At 34.8% G+C, this 12,500-nt stretch overlaps 1 protein-coding gene and 4 non-coding genes across 5 annotated transcripts in view; 3 read left to right on the plus strand and 2 right to left on the minus strand.

Moving 5' to 3' along the window:
- Positions 1 to 681: 681 nt before the first annotated feature.
- On the minus strand, positions 682 to 753 carry TRNAT-GGU (transfer RNA threonine (anticodon GGU)). Its single transcript has one exon. It is a non-coding gene; the product is annotated as a tRNA-Thr (tRNA).
- A 1,027-nt stretch (positions 754 to 1,780) lies between these two features.
- Positions 1,781 to 1,864, plus strand: TRNAY-GUA (transfer RNA tyrosine (anticodon GUA)). Its single transcript has one exon. It is a non-coding gene; the product is annotated as a tRNA-Tyr (tRNA).
- A 491-nt stretch (positions 1,865 to 2,355) lies between these two features.
- Positions 2,356 to 2,429, plus strand: TRNAD-GUC (transfer RNA aspartic acid (anticodon GUC)). The gene has a single exon. It is a non-coding gene; the product is annotated as a tRNA-Asp (tRNA).
- Positions 2,430 to 4,792: 2,363 nt separating this feature from the next.
- TRNAC-GCA (transfer RNA cysteine (anticodon GCA)) lies at positions 4,793 to 4,864 on the minus strand. Its single transcript has one exon. It is a non-coding gene; the product is annotated as a tRNA-Cys (tRNA).
- A 2,174-nt stretch (positions 4,865 to 7,038) lies between these two features.
- The window catches only part of LOC149509087 (DNA-directed RNA polymerase subunit beta'), a 7,616-nt gene continuing 2,154 nt past the window's right edge, over positions 7,039 to 12,500 (plus strand). Inside the window, exons 1-2 of the mRNA XM_089757777.1 lie at positions 7,039 to 9,798; positions 10,576 to 12,500. The exon at positions 10,576 to 12,500 is cut by the window's right edge and continues 2,154 nt beyond it. Of these exons, the coding sequence (XP_089613903.1) occupies positions 9,346 to 9,798; positions 10,576 to 12,213 (2,091 nt within the window). The 5' untranslated portion in view covers positions 7,039 to 9,345 and the 3' untranslated portion in view covers positions 12,214 to 12,500. The remainder of the gene's footprint in view (positions 9,799 to 10,575) is intronic.

Below are 12,500 nucleotides of genomic sequence, written 5' to 3' on the forward strand. Positions count from 1 at the left end.
ATTTAGATTTATATCTAAAAAATTCTATATATTCTATATAGATAGAAATGGGTCTTGTTGTGTTCTGGAATCAAAGAAAGATAAGATATTGAAAAAGGCTCTTAGGTTGTAACTTGAAATAAACGTTTCTCTTTCTCTATAAAGGAATAGAATATTAATTTATTCCTAGTAACAAGAAGATTGAATCGGAAATATCGACAGATTCTTGTGGAGTCCAAATAAATATGAAAAAAAAAAAGAAATCTACTGTTCCAATTTCATCTCTATCGAATTTTAATATCAGAATAGTGGATATAGTCACGATTCAATGGGTTAGATCCACTTACTTTTTCTTTTGTTGATTTCTAATCTTTACAATTCTTTACAATGGATTTGATTGGAATAATATAATGCAAAATAAAAATAAAAATATATATATATATTTGTCAATTCAAGAGACGACTTATCATTATTCATTATAATAAACAAATGTTCAACTTTCTTTTAGAATTACTCTACTCTAACTCATTAGAATAATAACTTATTAGATAATAACTTATTAGAGTTAAATTATACAGTTTCTAATTAAATTATTATACATATACAGTTGGTTTTTTATTACCAATAAAAACAACACCCCTATTCTTCGTTTAAATATGAATACTACTATTTCACTGGAGTTTTATGAAAAAAAAAGCCAAAAGCCCCTTATCGGATTTGAACCGATGACTTACGCCTTACCATGGCGTTACTCTACCACTGAGTTAAAAGGGCCGTTCGATTCAATTACTGAATGAATCGATAAGATCTATTTATATATATATATATAAGTATAAGTTATATATATATAAGTATATGCAGTAGACTCATAGTGGCTAGTAGCTCATTCAGGAATGAGAATTCTAATTTACTTAACGTGTAGAGGGTAAAATGGGTTTATTGATATTGGATTTGATAAATATCAATGCAATGAATTGTTTCAAGGCCGATCATAATTGGCTTATCAGAACAGAACGAAATTCATTTATTTGATTTGATTAATAGATGTACCTTAGCAATTCGACATGGATCCAATATATTTTATCGAAACATGTGATGAAGAGATTTGCTTTGTCCACCGAACCCAATTTTTAGAAAAAAAAAAAAACACACATAATTTTCGATAACTTCTTGCTCCCTCTTCCCAAAATTCCAGATTTACTTTTTGTTAATTTCCTGGCTTAGTGTGAGATAGAAATACGCCTGTCTCGTCTTAATCTTAATAATGAGTGAATCAATGAATGAAAGTGGAAGAAATGAAGAATGAAAGTGGAAGAAATGAAGTTTAACTCCCCTTTTTATGTTTATGTCAGACCAATCACTTCCCGAAAGGATCTTATACTTTGTATTATTAATATAATCTAGTTTCTTTTTATAATATCGATTTATATAATATAATAATATAATAGATTGAATTTATCTAATTTATTTCTATATCTAATTTATTTCTATATAGAATAGAGTGGCGATTCAAATGAATGATTTATGAGTATAAATCATGAATCAAAAATGGAAAATCATAAAAGATGGAAAAAGCTTTCGGATCTAGTCATATCATTCCATTATATTGACAATTTCAAAAAACTGTTCATATACTATGAGCATAGTATGATGTCGGTCAGGCAAATATGCCCCCATCGTCTAGCGGTTCAGGACATCTCTCTTTCAAGGAGGCAGCGGGGATTCGACTTCCCCTGGGGGTAGGGTACTACGAAAGGAAGTTGATCATGGATTATCAATAAACCTATAATTGATTCTTCCTGGGTCGATGCCCGAGCGGTTAATGGGGACGGACTGTAAATTCGTTGGCAATATGTCTACGCTGGTTCAAATCCAGCTCGGCCCAATAATTCGCTGATCCGCCATAACATAAAATGCCCATTTTTTTGTATTTTGTTTTCCAGAAAAGCCAAACAAAAAAATTAGGGAAGAATAAAAAAAGTCCAATTTTCTGATATATCCATCCCTACCGCTATTTGTTTTTTATTTGTTCTATTTATTTGTTCCCATAAATTCTGACCTTGATAATGATCTAGATTCATATCAGGATCATTAAGTATAAAGTTTAATGAAAAGAAAGAGTAAAGTAAAGAAAAAAGACTCTTTTTTTTTTTTCATTTTAAAATTGATTATCGATCGATTTGGCAATAACGAAAGGATTACTAGTAACTAGTAATCCGCGTTGCTCTCACTAAAGCGCATACCCGTATGGATATCAATATATCACTCGCGCCTTTGTTTGTTACAACACGGCGATTCGAATCTAAAATTTAAATAGAAAATGGCTTGAATGAAATCATAAGAATATCTATGCTGTACACTTTTCTTTATTGCCCTGGGATTGTAGTTCAATTGGTCAGAGCACCGCCCTGTCAAGGCGGAAGCTGCGGGTTCGAGCCCCGTCAGTCCCGACGGATACAATAAAAAAAAAATACATCAATTGATCCCTCCATTTTCTGTGAAAGGGAATACAAATGAAAGAATTTCATTCCCAAGGATAGCCTTTTTTATTTATTTTTTCCTTTCCATTTTTTGTTGGGGTTTATTTGTAAACTATTTGTAAACGGTGAAAGTGGAAAAGCAGTCAGATGATACATCATCAGATGATTGTACAAGGAAGGCGGTAGATTATCGAAAAGAAAGAGTGGAAAAGAATATATAGAAATAAAGGAAAGGAATTCTTTTGATTGGGCCAGGAATCCAATTTTGTATTCGGTGTGGATAAAAGAGCTTCCTATGTTATACTATTCAATTCTCGACGGTGAATCGATTTGATAGCTTAGATATTGTTATTCATGATATTGATCCGATTCGATGTCATTGAAATGTAAGTCATCGCATTGAATTTACAAGCGACAAATTTATCATCTCTATGGGATTAAATCCCGAGTTATTGCGAAGTAAAAAAAACAATGAAATTATGGAAGTAAATATTCTCGCATTTATTGCTACAGCGCTGTTCATTCTAGTTCCTACCGCCTTTTTACTTATAATATACGTAAAAACTGTCAGTCAAAGTGATTAATTTGAATGAAACTTGACTTTTTATCAAGGATTTAAGAAAAAAAGGATTCCAATTTCACGTCTTAAATAAATTAAATAAAATGAATGGACTAGAATCAGCAGTATCCTATCAAACTCGATAGTATGGTAGAAAAAAAATATGAATCTTTCTACCATACTATCCATATCTATTATTGTAATGTATAAAGATACAAGCTTAATATAGATGAATCTACAATATGTATCTTCATACATGTCGATATCAATTAAATATATGTAATGAAATATATGTAATGTACATAGTATCTCAATTTTATTTCTTCGCTTGATCTATTTTATTTGTGTTGATTTCAATCAATCTGAAATAATTGAAAGGCAAGTCTTACGATTTTCTAATTCTTTCATTTCATGGAACCGATTTTTAATTTAACTTCTTTTCTTTGATCCATGATATGAAATGAGTCAATAAAGCATGGCATAAATAAAATTCCTAAAATAATAAATAAAACAGGGGGTAAGTGTGCAATATGTGACTACACTAAGGCAAGATCTTATTAAATAAAAGAACTACTTTTTTTCTCTTTGAACAGTAACAGTAAAGAGGGAAGGAAATAAAAACAAACAAATACAGAAAAAAAAAAGGGGGGGGGGTTCCTTGTCCCTCATTGTCCATATATAACTCTGGTAAGAGCTGGTTCATCAAAATAGAAAATTTAGGAAGAATTCTTTTTTTTTTTTAATAAATTGCCTATCATCCGTATCCCTTTTACTTTCGAAATACGAACATGGGAATTATTGAAATGTTTGTTTGATTTTGATTGAAAGGGTATTATTCATAGAATACATTACTCCACTAGAATCCAAGAATTTCGAAATGAAGACTAATAAAATAGTTAAAAAGGCTTTGCAAAACGATCTAGAAAACAATTGATACGGTTTGATTCCTCAACCCAATTAGAAGTACCCCTAGAGTCCACTTCTTCCCCATACTACGAGTGAAAGGGAAAATGTAAAGACTACCATTAAAGCAGCCCAAGCAAGACTTACTATATCCATGTGTATTATGTCCCCTAATTTCTATGAATATGAAACAAATAGGAAGGAATTTTTCCATTATTGTTCACTAATAATAGTGGAATTACCGGTGCAGAGTCAAAAGGAAAAGGGAATTCTGACACACCACCGTTGATGAAACACTTCAATAAATCCGCTTATAACAAGTTCTTATATGATTTCTAGTAAAATCGAGAACCATTAAGCACAAGCAAAATACGCAGTAACACTTTTGGAAGTATCAAAAGAATGTTACTCACATGTAGCAATAATAAGACTTCTTCTTTCTTTTGGTGTCCCTTATTAAGTAAAAGCCAATTATCCATCCAATCTAATATTGATTGGATGCCTGAACACTCAGAGACTTTCATCAGTCTGTATACAAAGTATCTTCCAACCCTTCTACAACCATTCATTAGTTAATTAAACACTCCCGTTATCCAATCTAATTCAAGACTCCGATAGTAGCCCCTCTATTAGTAGGGGAGGGGCTACCATATCAAGATTTACTCATTCCCTTCCACTACTCTAGTTTTTCCTTGAATCCTAGACGTAAGGATTTACAACACTTTAGAAAACAAAACCTCCGGAAGTTTATAATCAAGTTTATAATCAAGAAAGTATCAAGAGTCCTTTTCTTACACTTGTTTTTGCCGGAGAAAATTGGTCGAGTTATATCAGCAAAACAGAATATAGGATTTCGCGTTTTTTGTTGATCAGGCGACACCCGGATTTGAACTGGGGAATAAGGGATTTGCAGTCCCCCGCCTTACCGCTCGGCCATGTCGCCAAAAGGCTACAAACAAAAAAATGAGAGTATCCCCTTTTTATTTTTAGATTGGATCCATACCTTCAATTGGTTATAGTATCTCAAGACACACAATATCTAAAAACAAAAACTTTCCCTTTCTTTTTTCTTTTCTATTGAAAAAGAAAATGTGGATTCTCAGTTACAAAAGTAAAAATGCAGGACAAAAAAATTGGAACCATTAACTATTAACTATTGACGGCAAATTTATGGACGATTCTTCTTCACTTGTCTTTCTCTAATGGTATAAGAAAATAAAAATGGATACATAACTAATTAGTATTGATTTTTTTTTTCAATTTTTCAATTCAATAAAAAAACTTTCTTAATTTCAATTATAAATTATATAATTATAAATTATATTATAATAATATAACAGCAATTATGAGTCTATGTAAACCCCCGAACATAAGTTGTTACACAGCTCTAGTTATCTAATGAGGTATTTTATCTATCTAGATATGATGTCCATAGGGAATCAGCAAGAAATTATCGTGTTTCAATTTTTCATTGAATAGATTAAAATTAAAGAAAAAATAGAATTTTTGATAGAGCACGCCATGTGTTGTCTCCACTAGAGAGCTATAATGGAATAAAAAGAAAAGAGGAAAGACATATATAAATAGAAATGCTATATCTGCATATGTTTAATAAATACAAGCCCTCTTTTCGTACGCACTTCAATCATATTCTAAATATTCTACTAAAAAATAAAAAACTAAAAAATGGGTAAAAACATCTCTCTTCTCTGCGAATCATTTTTTGAACAGAACAATGGAATCTATGAAAAAATTAAGTGCTAGAAAAATCAACTCTCTCCCGATATATATTTTATGATTATTTTGTCTTTATCTCAACGAACAGATCAAATCAGGAATTCATTTCATTTTTCTGGTATTCAATCGGATTGGAATATGGAATATCATAATAATGGTAGAAATTGAATTATTATTTTTTTTTTTGATATTCTATACAAAACTCCATAAGGCTAAATGGCATTTATCAATTCTTTTATGTAGCTGTTTGTTATAAATATAAATTAAAATTTGAGTATAATTTTTCTTCTTCCGTTCATACGCATTTCATACATTCCATATATATTATATGGTATATGGAGTTAGATAAAATTTCATGTGATTCAGTAAACAGAATAGAAATTCAATTCCATCATTATTAGATCGATTCATATGATTCGATGAAGAATGAGAAAAGAATGGGATTTTTTTGATAAATGGGAAATTCAAAATGCTCGGGAATGAAAATGGGGAAATGTATACAATACCTGGGTTGAATCAGATACAATTTGAAGGATTTTGTGGGTTCATGGATCGGGGCTTAACAGAAGAACTTGATAAGTTTCCAAAAATTGAAGATACAGATCAAGAAATTGAATTTCAATTATTTGTGGAAACATATCAATTGGTGGAACCGTTGATAAAAGAAAGGGATGCTGTATATGAATCACTCACATATTCTTCTAAATTATATGTATCCGCAGGATTAATTTTGAAAACCAGTAAGGATATGCAAGAACAAACAATTTTTATTGGAAACATTCCTTTAATGAACTCCCTCGGAACTTCTATAGTAAATGGAATATACAGAATTGTGATCAATCAAATATTGCAAAGCCCCGGTATCTATTATCGATCAGAATTGGATCCTAACGGAATTTCGGTCTATACTGGTACCATAATATCAGATTGGGGGGGGAGGTTCGAATTAGAGATTGATAGAAAAGCAAGGATATGGGCTCGTGTAAGTAGGAAACAGAAAATATCTATTCTAGTTCTATCATCAGCTATGGGTTCGAATCTAAGAGAAATTCTAGAGAATGTTTGCTACCCTGAAATTTTCTTGTCTTTCCTGACCGATAAGGAAAAAAAAAAAATTGGGTCAAAAGAAAATGCCATTTTGGAGTTTTATCAACAATTTTCTTGTGTAGGCGGGGATCCGGTATTTTCTGAATCCTTGTGTAAGGAATTACAAAAGAAATTCTTTCAGCAAAGATGTGAATTAGGAAGGATTGGTCGACGAAATATGAACCAGAGACTGAATCTTAATATACCTCAGAACAATACATTTTTGTTACCGCGAGATATATTGGCAGCTGCGGATCATTTGATTGGAATGAAATTTGGAATGGGTACACTTGACGATATGAATCATTTGAAAAATAAGCGTATTCGTTCTGTAGCGGATCTCTTACAAGATCAATTCGGATTGGCTCTGGTTCGTTTAGAAAATGTAGTTAGAGGAACTATATGCGGAGCAATTAGGCATAAATTGATACCGACTCCTCAGAATTTGGTAACTTCGACTCCATTAACAACCACTTATGAATCCTTTTTCGGATTACACCCATTGTCTCAAGTTTTGGATCGAACAAATCCATTGACACAAATAGTTCATGGGAGAAAATTGAGTTATTTGGGCCCCGGAGGATTGACCGGGCGAACTGCTAATTTTCGGATACGAGATATCCATCCTAGTTACTATGGACGCATTTGCCCAATTGACACGTCTGAAGGAATCAATGTTGGACTTATTGGATCCTTAGCAATTCATGCCAGGATTGGTCGTTGGGGGTCTCTAGAAAGTCCATTTTATAAAATATTTGAGAGATCAAAAAAAGCACAGATGCTTTATTTATCCCCAAGTCGAGATGAATATTATATGGTAGCGGCAGGAAATTCTTTGGCCTTGAATCAGGGTATTCAGGAAGAACAGGTTGTTCCGGCTCGATACCGCCAAGAATTCCTGACTATTGCATGGGAACAAGTTCATCTTCGAAGTATTTTTCCTTTTCAATATTTTTCTATGGGAGCTTCCCTCATTCCTTTTATCGAGCATAATGACGCGAATCGGGCTTTAATGAGTTCTAATATGCAACGCCAAGCAGTTCCGCTTTCGCGTTCCGAGAAGTGCATTGTTGGAACTGGGTTGGAACGCCAATTGGCTCTAGATTCAGGGGTTCCCGCTATAGCCGATCAAGAGGGAAAGATCATTTCTACCGATACTGACAAGATTATTTTATCGGGTAATGGGGATACTCTAAGCATTCCATTAGTTATGTATCAACGTTCCAACAAAAATACTTGTATGCATCAAACTCCCCGGGTTCAGCGGGGTAAATGCATTAAAAAGGGACAGATTTTAGCGGATGGTGCCGCTACGGTTGGTGGCGAACTCGCTTTGGGCAAAAACGTATTAGTAGCTTATATGCCATGGGAAGGTTACAATTTTGAGGATGCGGTACTCATTAGCGAGCGTCTAGTATATGAAGATATTTATACTTCTTTTCACATACGAAAATATGAAATTCAGACTCATGTGACAAGCCAAGGTCCTGAAAGAATCACTAACGAAATATCGCACCTAGAAGCCCATTTACTCCGCAATTTAGACAAAAATGGAATTGTGATGCTGGGATCTTGGGTGGAGACGGGCGATATTTTAGTAGGTAAATTAACGCCTCAGGTGGCGAAAGAATCATCATATGCTCCAGAAGATAGATTATTACGGGCCATACTTGGGATTCAGGTATCCACTTCAAAGGAAACTTGTCTAAAATTACCTATAGGTGGGAGGGGTCGAGTCATCGATGTGAGATGGATCCAGAAAAAAGGGGGTTCTAGTTATAATCCGGAAACGATTCGTGTATATATTTCACAGAAACGCGAAATGAAAGTAGGCGATAAAGTAGCCGGAAGACATGGAAATAAGGGTATCATTTCCAAAATTTTACCTAGACAGGATATGCCTTATTTGCAAGACGGAAGACCTGTTGATATGGTCTTCAACCCATTAGGAGTCCCTTCACGAATGAATGTGGGACAGATATTTGAATGCTCGCTTGGGTTAGCAGGGAGTCTACTAGATAGACATTATCGAATAGCACCGTTTGATGAGAGATATGAACAAGAGGCTTCGAGAAAACTAGTGTTTTCCGAATTATATGAAGCCGGTAAGCAAACAGCGAATCCATGGGTATTTGAACCCGAGTATCCAGGAAAAAGCAGACTATTTGATGGAAGAACGGGGGACCCTTTTGAACAACCTGTTATAATAGGAAAACCTTATATCTTGAAATTAATTCATCAAGTTGATGATAAAATACATGGGCGTTCCAGTGGACATTATACACTTGTTACACAACAACCACTTAGAGGAAGGTCCAAGCAAGGAGGACAACGGGTAGGAGAAATGGAGGTTTGGGCTCTAGAGGGATTTGGTGTTGCTCATATTTTACAAGAAATGCTTACTTATAAATCTGATCATATTAGAGCTCGCCAAGAAGTACTTGGTACTATGATCATTGGAGGAACAATACCTAAACCTGAAAATGCTCCAGAATCTTTTCGATTGCTCGTCCGAGAATTACGATCTTTGGCTCTGGAACTGAATCATTTCCTTGTATCTGAGAAGAACTTCCAGATTAATAGGAAGGAAGCTTAATCGGAATGAATCAGAATTTGTCTTCTATGATCGACCGATATAAACATCAACAACTCCGAATTGGCTCAGTTTCTCCCCAACAAATAAGTGCTTGGGCCAATAAAATCCTACCTAATGGAGAAACCGTTGGAGAGGTGACAAAACCCTATACTTTTCATTACAAAACCAATAAACCGGAAAAGGATGGATTATTTTGTGAAAGAATTTTTGGACCTATAAAAAGTGGAATTTGCGCTTGTGGAAATTATCGAGTAATTGGAAATGAAAAGCAGGGCCCTAAATTTTGTGAACAATGCGGAGTTGAATTTGTTGATTATCGGATACGAAGATATCAAATGGGATACATAAAACTGGCATGTCCAGTAACTCATGTATGGTATTTGAAACGTCGTCCTAGTTATATCGCCAATCTTTTAGATAAACCTCTTAAAGAATTAGAGGGTCTAGTATACTGCGATGTGTGATTTGATCGAAATTATGATTTTACCGATTAGCAATGAGAAACTGTCATCCCATTCAATCGAATTGGGATGCCCTGGATCTGACATGACATGTCTCTTGGGAGGAGTAACATGAAGCTCAGAATTATGGGTGTATTCAATACTCCCAAATAAAAAGGGAATTGGTCTATGGTCGAGTCAGTAAAAATAAATAAATAGGAATTTTGAGTTGTACCTCGTGAAAAAAAAAGACTTCTTTCTTTTGTGGAATTAACCATTCTCATTTCTTTTAGTTCTTTTAGAAAGAAATGAAATTATGTTCAAGTAAACAAATATGTCATGGTTGCAGGAGTCTATACATCGCATATAGGCTTAGGCTTTAAGTTAAGGGCATCGTGGTATAACCGTCGAGGTAAGGTAAGGCAGGACCTAAGAGATCGAATGGAAGGGTACATAGACAAGTAAATCCCTTATGACACTCCTTTAATTTAAGAGGATTCATCATTCGAGGGGAAGTAGACTACTCAAGAATTTCACATTTCATTTATGTCCTAATTTCGAATTGAATAAAGAATTAAGAAAATATAAATCAATAAAAGAAGAATGAATCAATGAAATGTTTCTTTGGAACTTGAGTAAAGAGTAGACCTTTTTTTGGGGGGGGTTCTAGAATTTGAAAGCGAGAACTCCTTTCTTTATCTTTATTTGGTGTAACTACTTGAGCCGGATGAGAGGAAACTCTCATGTCCGATTTTGAGGGGGGGGGGGAGAGATCCTGTAGGGCCCTATCCTAATTTTGCTTTTGCTAGGCCCATCGCTAAAAAACCTACTTTCTTACGATTACGAGGTTCATTCGAATATGAAATTCAATCCTGGAAATACAGTATCCCACTTTTTTTTACTACCCAAGGTTTCGATACATTTCGAAATCGAGAAATTTCTACTGGAGCAGGTGCTATTCGAGAACAATTAACCGATCTAGATTTGCGAATTCTTATCGATTATTCGTTGGTCGAATGGAAAGAATTAGGAGAAGAAGGCCTCGCGGGTAATGAATGGGAAGATCGAAAAATTGGAAGAAGAAAGGATTTTTTGGTTAGACGCATGGAATTGGCTAAGCATTTTATTCGAACAAATATAGAACCAGAATGGATGGTTTTATGTCTATTACCGGTTCTTCCTCCCGAGTTGAGACCGATCATTCAGATAGATGGGGGTAAACTAATGAGTTCGGATATTAATGAACTCTATAGAAGAGTTATCTATCGAAATAATACTCTTACCGATTTATTAACAACAAGTAGATCTACGCCAGGGGAATTAGTAATGTGTCAGGAAAAATTGGTACAAGAAGCCGTGGATACACTTCTTGATAATGGAACCCGCGGACAACCAATGAGGGACGGTCATAATCATAATAAGGTTTACAAGTCGTTTTCAGATGTAATTGAAGGCAAAGAGGGAAGATTTCGTGAGACTTTGCTTGGCAAACGAGTCGATTATTCGGGACGTTCTGTCATTCTTGTTGGCCCCTCACTTTCATTACATCGCTGTGGATTGCCTCGCGAAATAGCAATAGAGCTTTTCCAGACATTTGTAATTCGCGGTCTAATTAGACAACATCTTGCGCCGAACATAGGAGTTGCTAAGAGTAAAATTCGGGAACGGGAAAAAGGGCCGATTGTATGGGAAATACTGCAAGAAGTTATGCAGGGACATCCTGTATTGCTGAATAGAGCGCCTACTCTGCATAGATTAGGTATACAGGCATTCCAACCTATTTTAGTGGAAGGACGCGCTATTTGTTTACATCCATTAGTTTGTAAGGGATTCAATGCAGACTTTGATGGGGATCAAATGGCTGTTCATGTACCTTTATCTTTAGAGGCGCAAGCGGAGGCTCGTTTACTTATGTTTTCTCATATGAATCTCTTGTCTCCAGCTATTGGGGATCCCATTTCCGTACCGACTCAAGATATGCTTATTGGGCTCTATGTATTAACGAGCGGGAATCGTCGAGGTATTTGTGCGAATAGGTATAATCCATGGAATCGAAAAAACTATCAAAATGAAAGAATTTACGATAATAACTATAAGTATACAAAGGAGCCCTTTTTTTGTAATTCCTACGATGCAATTGGAGCTTATCGGCAGAAAAGAATCAATTTAGATAGTCCTTTGTGGCTCCGGTGGCGACTAGATCAATGCGTTATTGCTTCAAGAGAAGCTCCCATCGAAGTTCACTATGAATCTTTGGGTACATATCATGAGATTTATGGACATTATCTAATAGTAAAAAGTGTAAAAAAAAAAATTCTTTGTATATACATTCGAACCACTGTTGGTCATATTTCTCTTTACCGAGAAATCGAAGAAGCTATACAAGGGTTTTTTCGGACCTGCTCATATGATACCCAATCATATGGTATCTAAGCTCAAAAATTCTATGTTCTATGACACCGGTATCAATTCGTGTCTCTCCGGTTCAACTAGTACCATAGTTCCTGACGCGACTTTCTACGAAAATTAATATCGAGAAAAAGAAATTTTCCAATCATTGACTCAAACCCATTGTCGAAGTCCACTCAGCGGAATAAGGGGGTACTTATGGCAGAACGGGCCAATCTGGTATTTCACAATAAAGTAATAGATGGAACTGCCATTAAACGACTTATTAGCAGATTAATAGATCGCTTCGGAATGGCATATACATCACACAT

The sequence above is a fragment of the Durio zibethinus genome, unplaced genomic scaffold (genome assembly GCF_047325235.1).
Source record: "Durio zibethinus cultivar Kanyao isolate XHJ-2024 unplaced genomic scaffold, ASM4732523v1 HiC_scaffold_248, whole genome shotgun sequence".
Taxonomy (NCBI): domain Eukaryota; kingdom Viridiplantae; phylum Streptophyta; class Magnoliopsida; order Malvales; family Malvaceae; genus Durio; species Durio zibethinus.